Source organism: Lygodium microphyllum, chromosome 1 (genome assembly GCF_053477565.2).
Source record: "Lygodium microphyllum isolate KBCC chromosome 1, Lygodium_microphyllum_v1.1.10, whole genome shotgun sequence".
NCBI classification, from domain to species: Eukaryota; Viridiplantae; Streptophyta; class Polypodiopsida; order Schizaeales; family Lygodiaceae; genus Lygodium; species Lygodium microphyllum.
Genome location: NC_141135.1, coordinates 44,884,957 through 44,910,412, shown reverse-complemented (window position 1 = coordinate 44,910,412; position 25,456 = coordinate 44,884,957). Strand labels below are relative to the sequence as shown.

Below are 25,456 nucleotides of genomic sequence, written 5' to 3'. Positions count from 1 at the left end.
CACCACTAATAGGCACCAATAAAATGTCACCAACAGTGACGGAACCCTCTGATGGACGGAGATCCTGTAACAAATCACCTCGGGGAGTCATATGACTCGCAGCACCACTGTCCACTAACCAAGGCTGCGCAGAAGACACTGCAGCCACGGAAGAAGGATCCTCCTCCAAAGCATGGATATGAAGGAACACTAACTCATGGGTAACAGCTGGTGTAGAGGTAGAAGAAGGCTCTGATGTAGATCCACCCTTCGCTCCCGGACGAAGGTGAGGGTACTTCTTCCAACATTTCTCCTCGGGATGTGTCCCTTTCCCACAGTGTGGGCACTTCGGTCTCTTTGAATCTGAGTCAGAGCCGGAAGAATTGTCCTTCTTCTTAGCCTTTGACTTCTTCTTCTTCTTTTGTCCTCCCGAACCTGCAACAAAGGCTCTAGTGGAGTCGGATCCACTAGCAATGACCTCTCTGAGTCGCTCGTCATGCTCCAAGACAAGCAGGGATAGCTCCTCCCATAGAAGCTTCTCACGGGTCCTCGATGTAAGAAGGCTGGTGTAGAAGACATCAAACTGAGGCGATGGCAGCTGAGTCAAAAGAATCATAGCCATGTCTTCAGAAGATATCGTCCGACCGAGGGATGCAAGCTCATCCCTCATATCCTGTAATCTGTTGATGTGGTCCTTCATGGAAGGACTATCATCAATAGCGAGCATCCGCAACTTCTTTTCGATAGATATCCGGTGGGCAAACGTCTTCTGTTGATAGAGAGACGCGAGCTTTCTCCACACATCTGCTGCAGTCTTCAACCTGTGAACATAAACAAGGACAGAATCCTGCAAACTCAGAAAGAGGAAAGATCTGGCTCTAGAATTAAGCCGATCCCATAAGGCTACACGATCCATAGATGTCCCATCTGCGGGATCCACCTGAGGCCGGGGAATAGGAACAGAAACAAGCTCCCAAAGATCGAAGGAGTCCAAGATACACTCCACCTTGCAGGACCATAGAGAAAAGTTGGAGCCATCCAACCGGTCCTCTTTGGACAGCTGAGGAAGTACGGGTACCTGTACAGGGGGTACCAAAGGCTGCATCTTCGGCCCACTGGAAGGGGCTCGCCGAGATACATGAATAGAAGGGGGACGGGAAAGAGGAATAGACTCCGGACGACGGTCCTCGTGATAGAAATCACACCTCCGTTCAGATGAGTGTCAAGACAAAAGCTCGTCATCTGAGTCATCAAAGCCCGTAAACTGATGAGAAGACATCTTCGATATCTGCAAACACCAAAACACAACAAGGGAAGGTTGCTGGGGCCGAAACACAAACACCAGAAGCTCCTGAGCTGGCCGCCTTGCACAGAACGCAAGGATGATGTCAAACGCAAATGCTAACGATGCAATCACCACAGAAAAACAGCCTCCTGCCTCAAAACGCAGCCTGGGAATAGGTCGCCAGCAGGAAAAGAGCCGCCTGAAGATGGAACAACAGCCAGAACAGCAAGGCGCAGGCTGGAGGAGTGTCGCCCAGCTGGAGGAGGGCCGCCCAGACTGAAAATGCAAATTTGGGGATGACGCCAACAGCAAACGCAAATAGGTGGATACCAAAACAGGCCGCCTTGATCAAGGAGATGGTGCAGAAGGTGACGCCTCAGCTGTTAGAGACGTCTTGGCCAGCAAACGCAAGGTTGTGGGTGTTCTCCCGCGTAAAACTCAGCTCCGTGTACTCTCCTTCTGCTCTGATACCATGTGAGAGTGCGCTGCGGAAGAGGGAATACGAACACAGAGGGAGAGAGAGAGAGAAAGCAGAAAATAAGGAAGAGAAATCTGCACTGACTGAAATGAATGCTGAATACAAATGGGAAGGCGGAAGGAGACTGATCAGTCCCTGCACGCAGCCCACAGCGTCAGTGAGGGCACCAGATCAGGCTGATGATGATGGCAGCACCACCACGGGGGAGAAGGAGTATCGGAATCTGCAAGAAGACAAGTGACCAAGTGGGAAGGGGGGCTGCCAATAAATAGGCAAAAGGACAAACCCTAACCCTAACCCTAAAATGGGCGCAAACCCTAAAAATGCCCTAAAATGGGCGCCCCATATCAGTGACCAAAAAAGTGGCCGGGCAGCCAGTGGCTGCCCACTAAAAGAGGCCAAAAAGAAATACACATCCTAAGACAGCCAGTCAAGAGTGACTAGCCTCCCCCATCATAACACATGACAGACATGTCAGAGCTCCTAATGTCCTCGTCTGACTCAGACTGAGGCTCACAGGCAGGAGATGACAAGGCATGACAAACATGACTGCTAACAGTTGGAAATAAAGGGCCATCGTGCCTTTTATATGTGCACGGGTGTGAACACACCCTTAGCATATTGTACTTTCATACATATATCTATCTAAAAACCTAAAGTGGTACACTCGTCATTGTACAGAAAAACGTCTTCACTCTCTACTCTGCTCACTCGCACTCTCTCTGTCTCTCTCACGGCGCATAATGACTGACTGCCTCGATCTCCATGCCTACCCTTCCCTACATAGAGCCCTTGTGGCCCTTCCAAGATCCACCATCAAAGGTAGTAAAAATCCTCTTGCATCAAGCTGTCCAACTGACAATAGACTTTTCTTTATGCTAGGTACATATCTGACATCCTATAAAATCAACTCTTGGCCATTTTCAAGGACCAAGTGAATGGTATCTACACCCTCTATCTCACATTCAAAACATGACTCCAAAGAGGGAGTAACATGAAAAGAGGCACCGTTGTCCACTATCCATGATTAGGACAGCCCATCATGGGCTGAAAGTAAGGCATCAATCACCTCCTTTTTGGTGATGTGCATATCACCTATTGCTACCATAGTATCTACATCATTGCAAGAGGCTACAATAAGTATCTCTCCAGTGTCAGAGAGCTCTGCAATGACCACACTAGATACAACATTTGCCTTTGCAACTTCTTTTGAGGGAGAGTTGTCATCATCTTTCTTGTCATCCTTCTTTTTCTTTCCTTCTTGTTTCTTTCTTTCTTCCTTTTTCTTGCAGTACCGACAATCGGGGTTTTTATGCCCTTTACGCCCACACTAATAACAAGTAACATCCTGTTGTTTGCCCTTGCTTTTACTCCTACTTTTGCCTTATTTCCTGCATTACCCCTCTTTTTTGACCTGTCTCTAAGATGACAGGTTGAACCACTGCTTTCCTCACTGGACTTTCTTCTAATCTCCTCATCGAGAATAGAGCCCTTGACACCATCAAATGTTAAAGAAAGGTTGTTGCTTAGTGAAACAACCAAAGGCTTCCAGTTATCAAGCAAAGTCATCAATAAGAAAATAGCCTTCAATTTATCATTGAAGGGCTGCAAACCAAAGTCCTACAACTGACTCAAAATCCTATGAAAGCACTCAAATGCTCCGATACTCGCTTAGAGTCATCCAGCTCCATGTTCACAAGCTTGCGCATGAGATGCACTTGATTTATTGGAGTTGTATTTTCATAAGTGTCCATCAACTTTTTCCATATGGCAAAAGCCATATCAAGACGCTTAATGTCTATAAGTACATCATCAGACACAACCATTTTAACGTACGCAATGGCCTTGTTGTTGAGTCTATCCCAATCCTCATCTGTCATAGCTGTAGGCTTGATTTCCAAAAGAGCATCATCACAATCCTTGAGAAACAAAATGCCTTGTATCTTGCCCCTCCACAAATCAAAGCCAGTGCCATCAAACCTCTTGATTTCAAGAAGGGATTTAGTGTCACTGCTGCTAGAGGCATTAGCGGCCATTGTTCAACAAAGTGCCAAGTACCAATGCTGTATTTTATGGCAATAAATATCAAGCTGAATATTCAGCTAATTCCAGCCCAAAATTTTAGGAGATATGAGCAAGATTTGATCCAAATACATGTACAACAGTAGAAAGGATAACTTTCATCAATATAACTGAGTTTTCAGCATACAATCCATGCATACACCAACGCAAGGTGACTTCCACTTCAGCGATATCACCAAAAGTACATTTACAACAATCCCAAATCTGCAAATGATCACTAAGACTGCTGCATCATAAATATTCAGCAACACATCAACTCAACGGGAACTACCAAACATGTATACTGCATACATATGTGCTCAAAAGTACTTCTAATACACAAAAACACCAAAATTCTTTGCAATTTCTTCAAAATGTCACAAGTGGCAGATAATAAACTTGAATTTCACTGCTTACAGCACCAAGATTGCTTCAGCAATGTCCTGATGTGCATTTCACACATCAATTTTGCCAAAATTCACAAATTTCAGCAAAAGTCCCGAAATTTCACTGACCAATCTGCCCAATTGCATAAATATATGTTAGCGAGAGCATAAAACAAGCAAATTTTGCAAAAGCCCCAAATTTCTGGAGTCCAAATGTGCACCAAAGTCAGTAAATTTGGCTGAGCTAAGCAAAATTTCACTAATACATCAAAAGCCCCAAATTTTTCAAGGCCAATGTGCACAATTTCTGGGTCCAATGTCACTGTTATGCATGAACAGCATCAAATCTGGGAAAACCCCCAAATTTTTGGACATAAATATGCAGAAATCTGAGAGTTGTGCTTACCCGTGCGAACCCCCATCAGTGAGAAGGGGAACAGACTGCAGAAATTAATAAAAAATCTGATGAAAAAGAAATAGTGAAATGTGACGCTGTTGACCTGCCTCTTATCGCATGATCTGCGATTGACTACCGCAGCCTGCCTGCTGTCCCGTGGTCCCAGCCAGGCTGTCACCTGCTCACACCTGACCTATCGGTGTTGCCTACTCACGCTTGACTCATGCCTGACCTGTCTGTCGCAGCTCATGCTTTATCTGCCTGGTCAGAAAATGACCTATGGACTGCCTCGACTGGTCAGCTGGTCAAAAATGACCTATCGCCTACCTCACTTGGTCACAACTGACCTATTGCCTGCCTCGGGAAGCATGCAATCCTTTGCTGCAGCTCTAATACCAATTTGTTGAGGTAAGTGCACAATGGAATGCAAGACAAAAATGGGACAAGAGCAGTGTCGAGAGTGAGAGTGAGAGAATCCCAAGATTATGTACCAGGAAGTCACAGTACACAAAGAATAAAATGTATTTATATGTTAGGATACAAATAAGGGTGTGTTCACACCCGTATAATTTTATACACACGCAGATTAAAGGACTTTACACCCGAAGGACTTTTACACCCAGCAGGTAAAGAATGTTGCATAAGGATGGAGATATATACATGGGTGCAAAGAGAATATTTGCATATGTCTCCACCTCAAAGATCTCACTCTCCGAGAACCTCGAGGCAGTCTCCACAGTCTGCACCCTGAAAACTGAGAGCACAACTGTCAAAGAATGTGAAGATCGAGGCCAATAAAAAGGCCACAAATAATGCACCAGAAAATACAGGTCGGCTGCATTAAATGCAGTAATGCAGCTGACTGTGGACAGCCTGCCTGCCCGACCTAACACATGTCTCTAGCCTGCTGACGTCAGCTGCCACATGGACTGCCTACTGCACTGCCATGTGGACTGCCTGCTTATCCTGCTGCATGCACCTGCTGCACCTGCCTGTCCAAGGAATGTCAAGCTCCAACAACTTCAACCTAATCCTTACCAAACTTTCCACATTTCCTTCTCCTAACCAAGCTCTCTACCATCCACTCTACTTTGAGAGCCAATCAGAATCATTACAATACGATGGCCCCAAAGAGAAGAAGTACAACCATAGCCGAGAAAGTCCTAGCCATAGCGAGAAGCAAGGAATTGCAATGACATGTACAGCCCCTTAGCTTTTTAAGAAAAACATAGTATCCTTTTGCAATCGTTAAGCAATGGAATAATTGTTTGCTCTGTTGCTTTGATCCGATAAGATGTAGTTAAGAAAGGATTGTTTCCAAGTAATATTTCAACTAAGTATCGGTTGCTTTGTTTGTGTATTCCAAAGAAAGCTACTCATAGATTGAGTCCTTATACAGTGTATGGGGAGAAATGTGGCTATCTCCAAGCACACTATTGGATTCCACTATTGGGTGCAAAGTCCCTTCATCTCCATGTAAATAGTCTTACGGGTGTGAACACACCCTTATTGTACTGTAACATATAAATACATTCTTTTATTCTTTGTGTACCATCACGATCTAGTACAACTATCTCTGCGTTCACTCTCTCTAACTCTCAGCTTTGCAACTCGCTCCTCAATCTCGCACTCCATTGCGCACCCTCTACCCTTCAAACTGGTATCAGAGCACAGAGTGCACACTTCTCGAGATCAAAGGCAGCTCGCGAACAGCTCGAGGCAAAAGAAGGTCAGTCGAGCACCAGTCAGGGTGACTCTAGTAGCTACTGAGTGTGTAACTGTTGCCGGCAGACAGGAGACGAGTAGCGAGCAGTTGAGCAAGCGCCAGCGGCAAGCACACGTGACAATCAGGCAAGCGACCAGTTGTGCAGGTCGACATTGAAACCACGCGCCAACGAAATCAACTGACGGGACAAGTCTAGAGAGGGGAACCAACGTGCAAGCGACAACTGCACAGACTCCTGGCATGACGGGCCGACAGACTGCCGTGACCTGCATGACGGGCCGGCTGACGGGTGTAACCTGTGTGACGGCAGGCCGAAGGACGGGCATACAACAGGTCGTGACGGTGGGTCAACAACCCCCCCCCCCCCCCCATTTAAAACCAAAATCCGAAATTTCCTTATTCTCACTTATCCTCTTGCTCTGACGGGGATTCGCATGCGCAAGCATAGAGTTCAAATTTGTGCATATTTATGCCCAAAATTTTGGGGCTTTTCAGATTGAGTTCTGTTTATGCAAAATTAAAGATCTCCATCAGAAATTACAGACATTGTGCGCATTTGAATTGGGGATTTCGCAAAATTTAGTGAAATTTTGCTCATTTGAGTGAAATTTCTCAACATTGGACCCATAAAATTTGGGGCTTTTGCTGTATTGGTGAAATTTTGTTCAGCTGAGTCACATTGGCTGCTCTAAGGAACATGTATTAATGCAATTGGGGCAGATTTGATAGTGAAATTTTGAGCCTTTTGCTGAAATCTATGGATTTTGGCAAAGTTGATGCGTGAAATGCACTTTGGGAATATTGCTGAAGCAATCTTGTTGCCATAAGCAGAGTGATTTGAGCACTTTTATCTCCCCTTTGTGCGATTTTGGAGAAATTGCAGAGATTTCTTGGTGTTTTGTGTATCAGAAGTTGATACGAGCACATATGTATGCAGCACACATGTTGGGCACCTCCCATTGAGTTGATATATTGCTGATTATTCATGTTGCAACAGTCTTAGTGATCCTTTGCAGATCTGAGATTGTTGCAGATGTATTTTTTGGTGATATTGCTGAAGTGGGACTTACCTCGCAATGTGATGTATGCATTTAATGTATGCTGAAATTGCAGTCATACTGCTGAAAGTCATTCGTTCTACTGCCGTACATGTACTTGGACTGAATCTTGCTATTATTTACAAAAAATTTGGGCTGAAATCTGCTGAATATTCAGCCCATTTTTGCTGTCATAAATTGCAGCATTGAATTTCTGATGTATTGCTGAAAAATGGCTGCAAATGCTTCTAGCAGCAGTGACACTAAATCCCTCTTTGAAATCAAGAGGTTTGATGGCACTGCCTTTGACTTGTGGAAGGATAGGATGCAAGGCAAGATGCTCTCTTGGAGACTAAGCTTGCAGCTATGATAGATATGGATTGGGCTAGACTCAACAAGAAGGCCATTGCATACATTAAGATGGAAGTGTCTCATGATGTACTTACAGACATCAAGCATCTTGATACAGGTTATGCTATATGGAAAAAGCTTAAGGACACTTATGAAAATACAACTCCTGTGAATCAAGTGCATCTTATGCATAAACTTGTGAACATGGAGTTGGATGAATCTAAGCCAGCATCTGAGCATTTGAGTGCTTTCACAGGGGTTTTGAATCAGTTTGCAGGACTCTGGTTTGGCAGCTTTCAATGATAAATTGAAAGCTATTTTCTTATTGATGACTTTGCCTAACAGCTGGGAATCTTTGGTTGTGTCACTTAGCAACAACCCCGCTTTGACTTTTGATGGTGTTAGAGGTTCAATCCTTAATGAAGAAATCACGAGAAAGTCTAGTAGTGAAAGCAGTGGCTCAACTTACCATGTAAGAGGCACGTCTGAAAAGAGGGGTAATGCAGCCAGTAAAGGGAAAAGCAGAAGCAAAAGCAAGGGCAAACAACAGGATGTCACATGCTATCAGTGTGGGCATAAGGGGCATAAAAAGCCCGATTTTCGGTACTTCAAGAAAGAGCAAAAAAGAAAGAAACAGCAAGCTAAGAAAAAGAAGGATGATAAGAAAGATGATGACAGCTCTTCCTCAAAAGAAGTTGCAAAGGCAAATGTTGCATCTAGTGTGGTCATTGAAAAGCTTCTTGACACTGAAGAGATCCTTGTTGTAGCCTCATGTAATGATGCAGATATTATGGCAACAGCAGGTGATATGCACATCACCAAAAAGAAGGTAATTGATGCCTTACTTTCAGCTCATGATGGGTTGTCACAATCATGGATAGTGGACAGCAGTACCTCTTTTCTTGTTACCCCCTCTTTGGAGTCATTTTCTAAATACACTGCAGGTTGCCTAGGCAAGGTTTACTTGGGTAATAACTATGCATGTGAGAGAGGGTGTTGGCACCATTCACTTGGCTCTTGAAAATGGCCAAGAGCTGATTTTGCAAGATGTCAAATTTGTACCTGGCATAAAGAAAAGCCTACTATCAGTCGGGCAGCTTGATGCTAAAGGGTATTTTACTACCTTTGGTGGTGGATCTTGGAAGGTCCATAAGGGCTCTATGCTGATTATTAAAGGCAGTAAAAGGGGGACTTTATATTACTTACATTGTAAACCATTACCTAGCAAGTTCTTGGTTGTGGCTGAAGTCCATTCACAAATAGAGCTTTAGCACAAAAGACTTGGCTATATGAGCCAAAAAAGACCTTCAGGTTCTCTCCTCTTTAGGGAGATTTGATGTAAAAGGCTCTGGTCTCGAATTTTGTAATGATTGCTTATATGGAAAACAAATAAAGTTTCCTTATTACTCTAGTGTCGTTAAGAAGTCTAATGCTCTTGACTTAGTACACTATGATGCGTGCACTATGCCTATTAATTCGTATGGGGTGCACACTACTTTGTTACTTTCATTGATAATTTTAGTAGAAAGTCATGGGTGTATGTACTTAAGAGCAAAAAGGAAGTGTTGGATGCTTTTAAAAGGTTTCATGCTTTTGTTACCACACAGAAAGGGCTTAAGTTGAAAGCCATAAGAACAAATATTGGGGGTGAGTATATCTCAAATGAATTTAACAAGTTTTGTGAGATGCATGGCATTAAGAGGGAATTTGTGAGAGAGTCAAATCATGATGTCTACAGCTAATTCCCGCAGCAGTTCTGGGGAGAGACTCTTACAACTGCAGTTCATGTATACAATCGCTCTCCCAATCGTGCATTGGAAAATCGCATTCCTGAAGAGGTTTAATCTGGCAAACCTGCTTCATGTGACCATTTGCATGTCTTTGGTTGTGATGCCTTTGTGCATGTACCTATAGAACAAAGGACCGAACTAGACATGAAATCCATTAAGGGCATCTTCATGGGATATGGAGATGAGGGAGAGATGGGTTATAGAGTTTGGCTTCCTCAAGGCAGGAAGATAGTACGCAGCCAAGACGTAGTATTTAATGAGGCAAAGTTGCTGAAAAATGCTACACATGGTGATCTTGACAAAAAGAAGGTCAAATTTCAGTATGAACAGCCAGCCATTCAGCAACCATTAGATGAAAGTTCTATCCCTTTTTATGCTGAAAATGAGCAGCAACCTATTGTGCTACAGCCAGAAGATCATGGACAACAAATAGATGCACAAGATGAAATAGGACGGCAAGAAGAACATGCTGAAAACAGATTACAGCAACAAGAAAATGTTGAAAATCAGCCACCTAGTGATGGTGTACACATTCCTCAGGATGTAGGCCCACTACCTGACAATACAAATCATTGGGTAGGAAGGTCTACATGTGTCAAAAGAAGGCAGCCACAGAGGTTTCAGCCAACTTTGGATTGCATTTTGTTGACTGATGAGGGTGAGCCTCTGACATTTAAAGAGGCACACTCGTGCGAAAACAAGAGAAAGTGGAAGCTTGCTATGCAAGAAGAGATGAAGTCTCTATATGCAAATAACACATGGGAGCTTGTACCTTTGCCCAAGGATAGGAAAGCTATTCCTAATAAATGGGTTTACAAAGTGAAATGTATTGATGGGAAGCCCAAGTACAAGGCATGGCTACTTGCTAAGGGCTACACACAGAAGGAAGGCATTGACTTCCAGAAGGTCTTTTCACCAATCGTGAAGATGACTATGCTCCGTGTTTTGTTTGCTCTCACTGCATTCTTGGATTTAGAGTTGGATCAGATGGATGTGAAGACTGCTTTTATTCATGGTGACTTGGATGAAGAGCTGTACATGAAGTAGCCAGAAGGATTTGCTATTCCAAGAAAAGAGCATTTGGTTTGTAAGCTGAAACGCAGCTTATGTGGGCTGAAACGAGCCCCTAGACAATGGTACAAAATATTTGATACCTTTATGCTCAGCCATGGATTTAAACGCAATCATGCAGATCACTGCTTATACACTAAAAAGACTGATGATGGAAGCCTTATTGTGCTGGTTTTATATGTGGATGACATGCTGATTGCAGAACAGCATAAGAATACTTTGAATCTTCTTAAAAGGCAGCTGAGTTCAGCCTTCTCCATGAAAGATTTGGGGACAGCTGAACACATTTTGGGCATGCACATTAAAAGAGACAGAGGGGAGACACAGGGCAGCGTTTATTGTTTCTCTCATAGGACAAGTACATCAGCAAAGTACTTAACAGGTTTAATATGGCTGGTGCTAAGCCTCTTGGCGTGTCTTTACCGCCACATATAAAGGTTAGCAAAGCTACTTGCCCCAAGGATGATGCAGCTGCTAATGCCATGAAGGGTATACCTTATGCATCAACTTGTGGATCTTTGATGTATGCCATGGTTGCAACTCGCTCGGACATTGCTCATGCAATGGGAGTTGTTAGCAGATTCATGTCTAACACTGGCAAGCCACATTGGGAAGCAGTGAAATGTATCTTCAGATACTTGAAAGGTACACGAGAAAAGTGTATATGCTATGGAAAGGGTACACTAGAGTTGCAGGGATTTTCTGATTTGGACATGGTAGGAGATCTTGACACTAGGAGATCTACCAGTGGGTATGTTTTTACTTTGGCTGGTGGGACTCAAGTGCTTGGTTGTGATAGCCAGAGTGCAATATATCTGGCTAAGAATGCCATGTTCCATGCACATACCAAACACATAGATGTTCGGTATCACTTTATTCGACAAGTCTTGGATAATGGTCTTGTCAAACTGACTAAGGTCAAAACTCAAGATAACCCTGCAAATGTTCTCACTAAGTGTCTTGCAAAGGCTTAGCATGGGCATTGCATTTGTTTAGTGGGAGTTGGTTACCTTAAAGGTACCACTTCAGACCTTTAAGTGGAAGGTTGTTGGGTGTAAAGTCCCTTCGTCTCCGTGTAAATAGTCTTACGGGTGTGAACACACCCTTATTGTACCCTAACATATAAATACATTTTTTTATTCTTTGTGTACCATCACGATCAGGTACACCTATCTCTGCATTCACTCTCTCTAGCTCTCAACTCTGCAACTTGCGCCTCAATCTCGCACTCCATTGCGCACTCTCTCCCCTTCATCCACCACTAGGAGCTGGTTCTATGGAGTGCTCAAACTAGACTTGTAGATGAGAGGTCTCTCCACAAGGTACAGCTAATCACCCACCACCTTGATGACTAGCGGAGCACTAGGAAAACTATAACCAACCTTCCTTCTTGGATAGGGTCGTAAATAACCTGATTTGACACTAAATTAACAAATTTACAAAATTGAAATGCACACTTTACCACACAATCTTGGACATTGGATAGCCTATTGGCCCCAAAACCGATATCCCTTCCGATACTTCTTTAGCTTTCATTGCAAATTGATGAAGTACAACTAAGATCCTTTGATCTCCGCTAATCCAAGTGACACTTGCTACCAAAACTTACCAACAAGCCTCCAAACCAATTTGCCCCTTGGTTTGCTCAAGGATTGGCCTTCACCCTCCTCCTGGAAAGACAAATTCATCCCCAAATCCGATATTGGCTGGCTAACCTCTTGAATCTCCCTAAAATTCCTTAATTTCAGCTGCTAGAATTCAAGTCTTAGGCCCTTAATTCTGAGGATGCATCCCAAGGTAGTTGTTAAACCCTAATTTCTACTGTAAATTAGGGTTTACACCAAAGATTGACTGAAATATCTTTCTCTAATGGCTCAAACTGCTGGAAAATGCTGAGATGACTTGAGAGATGGCTAGGGGATGAGAAAGAATGCTGTAGAGAGAGAAATATCAAAGTTTCATCGCAAGAAATACTAAAAAACTACTGTTGCCCTACTCAAACAACCATGGAAGCTGTCACCTGCAACTTAGGACCACCAAAAAGACCGTTGCCCCCTCTTGTATGCTGTCATTTGCACTAGAAGGACCTTGGGCTGCTATTGCCTACTCCTGGAGGGCTCCAAACTACTGACACACGCTATAGGACTGATCCTTGGTGGCTGTAAATTACATCAACAACATCTCCTTACTCTCTAACAACCTCCTTCTCTCTCACAATGGTTGGAATAGACTTCTAGCCAGCATCCCCTAAAAACGTTTTTGCCACTTCCATGGGTTTCCATGGGTAAGTTTTGCCATTTGGCAACCTTCTAATCCCATTTTTCAGCATAATTCAACTTATTAAATTAATTTTCAAAATACTAATTCAGAAAATTGATTTAACAATTATTCTAGTGTTCAAAAAATTAATTTTATCAATCAATAATTAAATTGATTGGGCCAATTTGTCTTCTAAGTATCCTTGAGCAGTTATTAGCCCTTAGACTGGCATTAATTAATTAATTAATGCCTAGTCTCTAATGCCTCCACTAACATTAGTGACCAATAAATTAGTATAGGTCAAAATCTAACACCAAGTACTACCTAGTATCTCTCAGACATAACTTATTACAACTTTTTTCTTTGGCACCAACTAATATCTTGGGGTCCTAGGTCCCACACTGTGAAATAATTAACTTACACCTTACATGTACAAGTCAAATTAGCACATTTGATTGACTTTTAATCAAATGCTAAGCAAAGCAAGAAAATTTCACGTCCTTGTGACAAAAACCTTCACGGGTCCATGATGGGATCAATGGCTTGCAAGCCCACCAAAAGATCCCTATACTAACTAGAAGATGGTTTGCTGAAAACCCAATACCAATAGTTGTAGTCCATAGCGGTTTTTACTCGGTATAGAATACTCTATAGACAACAGTTTTTAGCTCGATACAAGGTCGTTTTTTCCCAGAGCCAGTTTGTGTCCAACTAAGAATAAGATATAATTATAGAATAATGACCATAGTATTTACCTTGTTTGAAATAAAAGAATTGTTTTGAAATGATTATTTTCGATTGTTTTTGTATATATGATCTAAAGGCATATAGAAACCTGTGCTAAAGAATTAATTCAAGAGTTGACTTTGAATGTCAAATTAAATGTGCTAAGATCCTAATTAGAAAATTAAAGATATTTTGGATGTGCGCGTGGAAAGCAGGAGAACGACTTCCCCTGACGAGAGTTGTCCTACGTCTAAGTGGACTTAACTAGTTGAGTGGTTTCTCAATGACTAGGTTTAGAGCTGAACATTGACTTTTTTAGGATCCAAGTTTTAGATACCAACATAGCACCGTTTTAGGGAGCCAACGTGAAACTATGCCTTATGGATAGAGGGGCCAACATTTTACTACCCCCATTTCTCACTCTCATTGAACCAAGTGTGGTGCTTGCCCACTTCGAGTTATGATTGATCACACAATAGTAGCCTTCTTCGCTCAACATTAGAATGTTGTTAGCAACTATAGCTGAGTCTTTAGGAACCTCAAGTTTATCCTTGTGGGTCAAGCCGAAGGTTCCCCAATGAGGTAGACCCAAAAGCAATATGAGCATCTAACCCCATACATTCCATGGGATTTGGATGGTGATGCTTAGGACAAGCGACTGGGTGGCTATCCAATGTTAGTTCTTGGGTTTCCCGAGCAAGTATGTCTCATAAGCTCTAAGCAATGTGTATGTATTCAATCCAACATAGAGAGATGCTAGCCACAACAAGGTGTGGGGGACCAATAGACTAAGTGTAGCCCATAAAATAGGCACAAGCAGCCCAAGAAGAAGACTGACCCAAAGATACAAATGACAACCCGAGAGAGAAAACGAGGGGTACTCGATCTACAGAAATGAGTATGGTATGAGAGAGGCAAAAGCTCGCCTAGAATCTTTGATGATTTAAAAAGCTGGTCTAAGAAAGCTCACCAAAAAATTTCTTCCATTCCAAGGGGTTTTTTACTCTATGTCTCTGTGCTTAGAGGAATTGAGCCAAGACATTGCTAAGAATGGTTGCCCTAACAAGCACCTTCTCTACATGAATATTGAGCAGGCTGACTTGGTATCAATCACCTACCATCTCTATCCATCACCATCACATGACTCCAACATTCTCTAGCATCCCATGTTCCCCATCTCAACAATGAGGATGGAACAGTGAGATGCTTCCAAAGTATGCAATGGTGGGTAGAGCTTGGAGACTCAAGCTCTATACCACCCCTATGCCCTCTTCTGGATCAATCTAAAAGCCCTAAAATGACAGCAAACAAAGAAAAAACAGGAGAATTAATATTTGACTAACCTCCAAACCATACAGTCTCTTGTGTTTTTTTCCGAGATAAGACATGCCATATAGCCTCTTATTCCTCTGGAGCTTCTGCATTGATCAAGGTTTAATGCCTGACTTTAGACAAGAGCTGCCTTCAAAAGCAGGTTTCCTATGACTGGGTCTCTGTAGTGGGCCTTTTCCTCTACAACCAGCACAAGCTTGAGGCTTCCTTGTAAATAACCCAAAGTTAATGCTTCATGATACTAAAAGAAGATCCTCAATCAAAGGTAACTAAACCATACACAAAACAAGCACTATGCCAAACTAAAGACATCAAAGGTGATCTCCCTGCTTTGAATACCCAAGTATCAAACACCATGGCTTAAATATCTCAATGGAAAGAAGATTGTGTATGAAACCAATCATCTCTATGTTATGCACGCATAATCATTGTCTATAAAACTGCAATCTATAGGAAGAATGAGATACACCACAGAGACAGAATATTTTCCTTACCAACATATATATTAAGCATTTAAGAACATAAACTGCACTTGAGTTTACCTAATCCTGTTTTGATTGAATAAACTGATTGGAAACTCAGTGGAAATGCCTGGATTTGGAGGATCACAAGGCATGACCAAAACCATGGCTAAAAGTCCTCAATTAAAAGAAGCTATTTAGATGCCATCCTAGGTGAGTGTCATGCAAGCACCTTTCTAAGCATTTAAAGAGGCTGCTTAAACACACCAATGGGTTCCTTGATATTGCAACATGAAGGAAAATCATATCTTCCCTAGTGCACAACCTATTTCATTGCCATATGCACTAGTGATTCAAATACATGCATTGAATTTACTTATTGCAATTAGCATTTTTGAAATCCGGCTGCAAATGTTTCTAGGATAAGTATACACTCATGAGATAACAAGCCAGAAGAGATGAATTACACCATTAACTTAGCACATAAAGCAAACAGGCAAATAGAGATTAGTTAGGACACACTGTAAGATCATCATGAAGAAAGCCTATAGACTTGAATTCATCAATAGGAGCTTCAGTTATCCTCCTTTTTCAACTTTTTTGGGACAACGTCAAAACCTGCAAACTAGGATTACCGTATAAACTGCTACCGAATAATATCAAAAACTGGAACTGCATGTTGAAAACAGCATTATAAGAACAATTTGGCAATTTTATTTGTGTTTAGAAGTCTTACAACAGTTCCTATGCATAGAACTGCATTATATTTCCCCGTCTTTGCTAAGGCTTGAGCTACAACTGGGATTTCAAATGAGCCTGGAACCCAAACCACCTGAAAAAAGAAATTAGGAAATGTTTTCAACAAATCAAACACAAAACTAGCATTAAACTCACCAGAAATTATTTTACACAAATGGACTTCATATGCACAAAAAGGGCATTGCAACCTCTTTTGAAGGTGCCTCCAAACAGCACACTGCGTGAATGTAAGCCCTAAAATGTTGAATATTTTCTGCAACTATCAAATTATTTACGCACAAGTAACCTCCATAATTAACCTTATTCATAGTCTATCTTTTTTAATAAAAAGCCATGAAGTTAACAAGAAGATTTGTGATCTTGTTTAAATTCGACCGGTTGTTTTGTTCTTAGTGAATCTATTTACACTTGCCACATAGTACATCCTTGTTGGCTTCATCCCTTTTGAAGTAAACACTCTCTTAAATATTAATGCATGCTCAAACTGTATAATGCATTTTTATATTATCATATTTAAGGCTACCAAGTTAAGATGCTTGTATGAACCCCCTGGTCTTTGACTCAATTACTCTTCTTTCCCCATACACTCATGAAACAGCTTCTCTTGTTCTGATCCAAAACATGAGAAAATACAGAATTCCCAGCCTTACACAAGTACCAAGTAAATTTGGAACCACAATCACAAGACCGACAATATACCCCTCACATTATCTTGATTATTCCATCTAATGCTTATCTTGACTATTCTACTCCAACAAACTATCATGACTGTAATGCAATGCAAACAATACATAGGTTCAGACCCCACCCCCCAAAACACACACACACACACACACAAAAGAAGAGCAATTGCTTTACCCTTCCATATTGCAAGACACTTGCTTACAACTTGTCTGAACCTTGCAAGTTACAAACAATATATGGAGCGTCAAACCCACAATTTCCTCCCCCTTTGCGGAAGCAGCTGCTTCCATATTGTTGGAAGAAACTCATTCTCTTACAGCTTGTAAATTTATGCACTTGCAGGAGCCTATCCCAAACTACAATGACAATACCAAATTTTTCCGCTGAGCACTCTTACCATAGAGCATTAGATATAAATTTTCAAACAGAACCTATGCAGCCAACCAAGCATGCACATGGCAACACTGCAGCCACAATGCAGTGCTGAGATGAGCTGATGTGAAACTAAGGGAACCTGACATATCTTTGCTAAAACATGAAAATGCCCAAATATCAATGTTGGAAATGGAGGAAAGAGAGAGAATGAGTGAACACAAGAAAATGAGCAAGAGTGGGCAGTAGTTCCACACTCAAAAGATGCAAATGCTACAATGATAGAATGAAAGAACAATAGGTCTTAAGTTAGACCCATCCCTAACTCAACTAGAGCTCATTCAACTCTAGAGCTAACACTAGAAGTGGTGACACAACTTATTAATGTAGTTATGTTCACACTACAAACCAAATAACTAAAACATTGGGAACTGCCCATAGAATTGGCAAATTCTAACACCCCCTTGCAATGCCAATGTGGTAGAAGTACAAGAAGATCAATCACCAAAGGGTAGCAAGTTCAAGGATTTTCGACAAGCCTCACACTTCACACGAGGAAGTGCTTTGGTGAAAATGTTTGCAACATTCTCTTGTGTACCGACATACATCAAACTGATCTCTCCTGGATAGCCTCTCTCTTTGACATAATGGTAATGTACCTCAATGTGTTTCGTACGAGCATGAAACAGGATTCCATGCCACTGCAATAGCAATTTGACTGTCAAAAAGAATGGGTGTAGGACCCTCCAAAGAAATCTGTAGATCAGCCAACAATCTACGCAACCATACACATTCCACTATTGCAGTGAAGGTTGCCCTATACTCAACCTCACAAGATTTCTTACTTAGCCATGAAACTGCTACTGAATGTCAAGGCATGTGTTGCAAAGATAAATAAGACAGACAACACCTTGGCTATAAATTGCAACATCAAACATCTCTTCACCATCATGCATAGACAGTTTTAAGCTTGGCTCCGTAAGAGTGCACATAGGTTTACAATCTTGCATATTGAACCTATGTAACAGCTTATCCACATACTATGACTGTGACATGTGATACCATGTTGATTTTGGGTAAACTAAATCCCCAAATAATAGTGTAGTGGAACCCGTCTTCCTTCTCAAATAGGGTGGTAAATAACTTGATTTAACACTAATTACGGCAAGCATAAAATTAACATAAACTGAAAATGAAAATTTTACCACTTTAATCTTGGACGTTGGATACCCTGTTGGCCCCAAAATTGGCGTCCCCAGTATTTCTTTATCTTATATTACAAATGGAAGAAATACAACTAAGATCCTTTGATCTCCTCCGCTAATCCAGTCCCTCTTGCTATCGAACTGACCAACAAGCCTCCAAACCAATTTCACCTTGGTTTGCTCAAGGATTGGCCTTCAGCTTGCTCCTTGAAAGACAAATTCAACCCCAAATCTAATATTGGCTAGCTAGCCTCTTGAATCTCCCTAGAATTCCTCAATTTCAACAGCTGAAATTCAAGTCCTAGGCCCTCAATTCTAAGCATGCATCTTGAGGTGGTAGTCAAACCCTAATTTCTATTGTAAATTAGGTTTACAGCAAAGATTGACTGAAATCTCTTCCTCTGATGGCTCAAACTGTTGAAAAATGCTGAGATAACTTGAGAGATGGATGGGGGTGAGAAACAATGGTGTAGAGAGAGAACTTCAGAGTTTCATCATAAGAAATGCTAAAACACTATTTTTGTCCTACTCAAACAACCATAGAAGCTATCACCTACAGCTTAGGACCACCAAAAAGATTGCCACCCCCTCTTATATGCTGTCATCTGCACCAGAAGAACCTTGGGCTGCTATCATCTAATCCTAGAGGGCTCCAAACTGTTATTGCATGTTGTAGAACTGAACCCTGGTGGCTAGAATCACATCAGCAATATCTCCTTGCTTTCTAACAGCCTTCTTCTCTCTCACAATGGATGGAATAGATTTACAACCCCCCCTAAAAACGTTTTTCCCACTTGTATGGGCAAGTTTTGCCCAATGGCAGCCTTCTAATCTCATTTTTCAGCATTATTTAGCTTATTAATTTAATTTTTTTAAAAAACATTTTTAAATTTTAATTTAATAATCATTCTAGTGCTTAAAATTTTAATTTCACCAACCAATAATTAAATTGGCTGGCCAATTTGTCTTCCAAGTATCCCTGAGTAGTTATTGACCCTTAGATTGGCACTAATTTATTAATTCATGCCTAATCTCTAATGTCACCAAACTAACATTAGTGACCAATAAATTGGTCTAGGCCAAAATCTAACCCCCGGTACTACCTAGTACCTGTCACGCATTAATTATTAAAACTTTTGCCTTTAACAACCACTACATTCTCAAGGTCCTTAGTCTCTTATCATGAAATAACTGCCATGCATATCACATATACTAAACAACCTTGCATATTTAATTAAAAACTTAATCAAATGTTATCGGCAAGATAAAATCTCCTTAAATTTTCACGTCCCCGTATCATGTAAACAGCCCATATCTGACATAGCAAATACATGTTTTAATTCAACCTTAAAATCTATAGTTTTTCCCTCTGTAGGCTAGTGAGCAACATGTCATCTACATAAAGAATGATAATCGGCAAGTCCCCCCCTTCATTCTTAATGTATAGAGTGGGAGCAGTTGGAACCCTTTGCTGGCCAAATATGCATCAATTTTTTAGTACCATACATGAGGAGGCCATTTAAGACCATAAAGAGCTTTATGCAGCTTGCATACCATGTGCTCTTTCCCTTTAATCACAAACCTTGGAGATTGTGACACATAAACATCCTCGTGCAAATCCCCATTGTTGTCTGAATGTCCAACTAATATACTTTCTAGCCATAATTTGCAGCCATAGCAATCACACATCTCACCGTACTCATACAAGATGTAGGAGCAAAAGTTTCCTCGTAATCTATGCCCTTCTTTTGTGCATAGCCTTTTGCTACCAATTGTGTGCTTTCTACTCGTCAATAGTACCATCAGCTTTGTGTTTGAGTTTAAAAACCCATTTTGTGCCAATAGCCTTCTTACCAAGTGGTAAATCCACAAGATCCCATGCAGAGTTAGTGGCAATGGAGTCCCACTCCTCCTACATGGACTACATCCAACGTACATCTTACTGAGCTTTGTCCAAGGAAATAGGCTCATCATCTACTTCCATTATATCAACCAAATGTGCCCCCCTACTTCGTGTGTTGCATGCCTTCTAATGCCCTAAGGTAATGGGACATCCATTTTGCTCTGCATTCCACCAAAAGTCATTTCCAAGGAGCTATTCAATGTCTCTAACCAATATCTAACCTAGGTATCCTATTGGTATTTATCCATAACAACTATTAATCTCCCCCACCACTACTCGAGCTAGGATTTTCTTGTTAGCCTGACACATTCAACTTATGTATGCAACCTAAAGTGTCTATTCCAAGGGCATGAAGTCAAAAATTTGTGTCCTTGTGACAAGCATCGTCTTGAGATGCTTTTCTCTAAAGGCGCAACTAAGTGTAACCCTGTTTTAAATGTCATGGATCTCAATGACAAGCTTATACTTCATGATAATTTGGGACTTATCAACGCTACCCAATGCAAGCAATTGGTTGTGTCCCTCCTTTATCTAGTCAACACAAACTAAGTACTTCATTATCTTAGAGATACCTAATCCTTGGCATCCTCAAGTTAGGCTTGCAAATTCGACACCAAGAGATCACATGGAGGATACTACATTCATCTCTAGCTCTTGACTCATTTACTAGTTCAACAGGAAGCAACACACAATCAAACACAATATTGAGCAAAGGCAAAGTATTGGGCCTAGTACAATGCTACTTAGACGCTCTCATATCGTTCCCATCTTATTCAAGAGTTAGGCCATACATAGGAAAAACTCACCATCACCAACTCTGATGGTCAAAGTGTGAATGCTCTAGCCAAGAAGCTAGTATTTCATTTGAAGACCAAGCACATGGGGGTTTGAATATCATCTTGTTCATGAGCACATCAAGCTAGCAACATTCAAATTGGAGTAAATTCTTATTCAAGGCAATACAATATCATATTTGATATAAGCATTCCCTCATTTATTTGAACATAATTGTGTAGACCCTTGGCTCATTCCAGTTCTTGTCCCTAGATGTTACCAAAATTTGGGGTTTTTTTGGGGGGGGGGGGCATTTTGAGAGGTTTTGTCACCTCCATATTTGGGCACATTTTTTTAAGTGTTTCTTGTCCATTTATTGGGCCTCTTTTTAAACCAGCTCCCATATTTTGGCAAACCAACATTTTCCCTGTCCAAGTCAACCACTTTTCATGGTTTTTGTCTATCATAGGCAAGCTCTTTGTACAGTGCACTTTCGGTTCTCGGTTTTAATTTCCTCGTGTTTGCCTTCATGCTTATCACATTTATCCTTCTTTGCAGTCCACTCTTCTATGTCCTTGTTAACATTGCCTTCACTCTCATCATGTATATCCTTCTTTGTAGTCCACCCTTCTATGTCTCTGTTGCCATCATCATCTAGACAAATGGTGGAAAGTTTAAGTACGCAATTTTGGGTAACTATAGCATATAGGAGCCTAGTGCTTAAATTGGTGCTATGTGAGAAATTTCCTTTTGATGGGGATAGTGAAGCTATATCAACTCTGCAAAATGACGGGGATTTGAAGGTACAACATCAGCACATTACTTCTATTCTGAGTTTGAAAGCCCTGTCTTACATTAAAAGTGATAAGTACATTCTCTTGTTGGTCTCTATCCAGTCCCATTTTTCATTTGTAAGTGGACAGAATAACTTGTGAATAAGAGAACAATTATTATCCAGATGCATCAATCAATTAAACTAATTGCATTGATCAGGCACAGCAAGCCTAAGGGCCCACCACACTCCATAGCTATCATTTCCATGAGTTCAACGAATAATTCATATCACTGCATACAGGACTGATAAAAGGGTAAGGCCTTGATGCTAATTGCCTTTGAAGAAACAGAAATTTCTCTCAAGATATCTCAATATGCATGTTTTTCTCCATTTCAGAGACTCCAAAACTTGTTAAGAGGGCAGAAATCTGCATTAGAACTTTTGATATAAAGTAATAATGGGCTCTTGCATATTTGCACCTCAATGTTGTCATCCTTGACCGCATGCATTTTGAAAGTCTCCAGAGCACCAGCAAGCAAAGGTCTTGTGACAAACTCGTTGAAACGCCCGACAACCTTCACAATGAGGATATCACCAGTAAAGGCACACGTTATTACTGCCTAGAACGGCCAGCAAGTTACATAGTCCACTCCCTCATTGCACCTTTCCGAAATTCTGTCCTCAATTTCAAAATTCAAGTGATAAGGAGAGACGTCTGACGGTACCACAGCAAAACGAAGCCCATCTGCATCTGTAATTGATCCTCTGGTCTCTTTTATGGCGGCTGAAACATTAAAGCGGCATGTCTTTTGTCTGCCGGGATGCTTGTAGGAACCAATGCTGCATGATGCTCCTGCAACGCAACCATCACGAGAGGAGATAAAAGTCACAGATCTCAGATCAAAATGAGCTGACAAGGCCATGACTAGAGAAGACCAGCATCACATGTTTCAGATCAAAAATGGAAATCGCGAGCTTCAGGTCAAATTGAACTGTGAAGGCCATGACTAGAGAAGACCAAAATCACACCTTTCAGGTCAAAATGAACTAATGCGTGTGTGTGTGTGTGTGTGTGTGTGTGTGTGTGTGTGTGAGAGAGAGAGAGAACCTGGTACAAATTGGGAGTGAAGGCGAAAGCGCGACGGCAGGCCTCTGCACCTGCTACTGATGCTGATGCTGCTCCTGCACTGCAGGGCAATGCATGATGGCGTGACGCAATCCTTTGCGAGGGAAGACGCAACTGCCATGCTTAGTTCCAGAAGCTCGTCGTCGTTGCAACGTGCTTATTTTTACATGACTACCAGCTGTAAGTTCAGCACCATTCGCATTCACAACTTAGGAGCTGTTCCCGTGTGGACGATAAAAACTAGCAACCTTTTGTCCATGCAAATACTTTTGCGCCACCACGGAAGCGGAACCCAAGGTTTGAACTCACACACTCGCAGTTCTTGTTCGAGACTCGAACTAACTGGACTACAACAAGAAATTATTTTGAGAGAGTTTCTAAGTTCACTCCACAAATAACTTTGCATCACTCCATTTTGAAAACCGTTATGTTTGCAGATAAACTAGGTTCACATGCTCAGCTAAGTAAAGGAGTATGAAGTTCCATATGCAATTCTTGCATGTTTGTTATGTAGCAGTTTTAATGATGGTATTTAGTTATGTGACATGTTTTAAAGTGAAGTACGTTCGTAGATAAGATTTAGCGTTGTTTAAATACATGGAGAATCTCGATAAGAGAATAGGTATACTTACATAATTCGAGTCAATGATCGTGAGTTTGAACGTTCTTTTTTTTTTTTGCTATGTAAACTAAGGTTTCTTCTCTTCAAAAAATAATAATGTTTACATTTTCCTAGGTATCCATATAGGTTGTTGTACCTTGTCACCGTTGCATTTTTCTTACACCATCTGCTCAAAATTCCTAGCCTTGTCTATGCTATCAACTATTTCTTCTATGTTAACCTCAAAGTTATCCTCAAATGGCTGGAATGTTTCTATGTCTTTCTTTATTTTCTTGACGGGATTTCTTCGGTTTTATTGGATTCTTTTCTCGATGTTGGTCGTGTGTCTAATGTCCTCCTTATTGTTTTTCTTACATCTTATGTTGTAGATGAAGTACTTGCTTTGTATCTGTGTGTTGGCGCTTCTAGATTGGCTTATGGGTTTTGGTTGTAGACGGTGCCAAATGATATGAAAGTACTTGAGTTGGTGGCAGGACTTGCATCAGTTGAGGTTGCAAGTTTAGCGATGGTAGAAGTTTAGTTTCTTATTGTTTGCTTTTGTCTGCATTTCTATGATAAATGTTGATATTGTTAGTTTTTTTTTGTAATGTTTGAGAAGAAGTTGTGTTTGAGAACTTGCATGTTACATAAATTATGTTGCTGAATGGATCTAAGTTGGAACCGTATTTCTAGGTGTATACCTCGCTGCTTGATAAGTATGTGACCTTCTCGATCATTATTGCAAGATTGTCACGACCTTGGTTGTAGTGGTTCTTTTTTATGTAATCTTCTAGTATATCATTGCCTTCTTTTTTTGTGACTTTTACCAACTAGTTGAGCGAGATGTTAAATCTATAGTGTAACAGCTCAATTGGATATGTTCCAATGCGGTTTGTTCTTATGTTCAAAAGTGCTTAGGCCATGCTTGTTCGTAGTGGATTGTGAATCGAGTTTTAGTAGTCAAGTTCGAGTATGTCAAGTATGTCTTTGAGGAGTTCCACATGTTAAGTGCATATGAGTTAGCATTGTTGTTTCAAGTAAAAATGAAGTTTGCGAAGTTCGTAGAAGGTTGTGTACCGATTGCGATCTTATCAATGCAAGTCATCATTTGTTTTGTTGAGAATTTGAGTGGATGCGGAAATCAATTTTTGGAGGTCATTGTATGTTGCGAAGCCATTGACATAGTTGATGGCTTTTGCCCAGTGATGTTTGCCATTCTCATTTGGTTTGTCGTTACCTATGATTTTATGTATTTGTAGGACGACTGGAGTTGGGTGTTCCTATGGTTTTCAATGTATAGCTAGAACATCTGCATGCATATGTCAATGTGGTTGGGTGAAGTAATATATTTGTATTTTTACACATACTAGGTATCGTTTGGATTGTGTGTACCTCGTCTGGAGTCGTCTTTGCCTTGATGGGTAATGTGTATCTATAAAGGAGAAAATGAGAAAATCACATTAGTATGTTAATAAATATATTAGTAGGAGAAAAATTTAGGAAAACACATTAGTATATTAACAAGTAGCATTTGAAAGAAGGTTTAGAAGATTGCTTTATTACTTGCTACAAGAAGCGTATGAGGTTGTTGTGTGATGAAATGTGTTGTGTTAAATCTCTATTTGTTTTTTGTTGAGCTACGTTGTTTCTCTACTTGAGTCATGGTGTCAAGAAAGGTGTCGAAGCGAAGGCAAATGGATTTGGAAGGCCGATGATGCACAAATTTCTTCTTTCGATTACGCGGGATAGCATTACATAGACTAGTCCGAACACGAATACGCTTCTTATGTGTAAAAGTATTTTTTGGTTGACTATGGCTCCTTGCGATTTGTGACCAATGATTGCATACACGATCGTCAATGAGAATGTGGATTTATGGTACCACTTGCTATTCAGTGTCTTGCGTTAGTGCTTGTTG

At 41.0% G+C, this 25,456-nt stretch overlaps 1 protein-coding gene across 2 annotated transcripts in view; it reads right to left on the bottom strand.

Annotated features, from left to right (window-relative positions):
- Nucleotides 1–23,154, bottom strand: part of COS1 (6,7-dimethyl-8-ribityllumazine synthase / DMRL synthase / lumazine synthase / riboflavin synthase) — a 52,833-nt gene extending 29,679 nt beyond the window's left edge. The window contains exons 1-4 of one of the 2 annotated variants that reach the window (XM_087676280.1): nt 22,920–23,154; nt 22,537–22,664; nt 22,291–22,386; nt 16,076–16,171 (exon numbers count right to left, since the gene is read on the bottom strand). In XM_087676280.1, coding sequence (XP_087532406.1) covers nt 16,076–16,171; nt 22,291–22,386; nt 22,537–22,664; nt 22,920–23,058 — 459 coding nt within the window. In that variant the 5' untranslated portion in view covers nt 23,059–23,154. The remainder of the gene's footprint in view (nt 1–16,075; nt 16,172–22,290; nt 22,387–22,536; nt 22,665–22,919) is intronic. The other variant, XM_087676270.1, reaches the window with a different exon arrangement.
- Between the last annotated feature and the right edge of the window lie 2,302 nt (nt 23,155–25,456).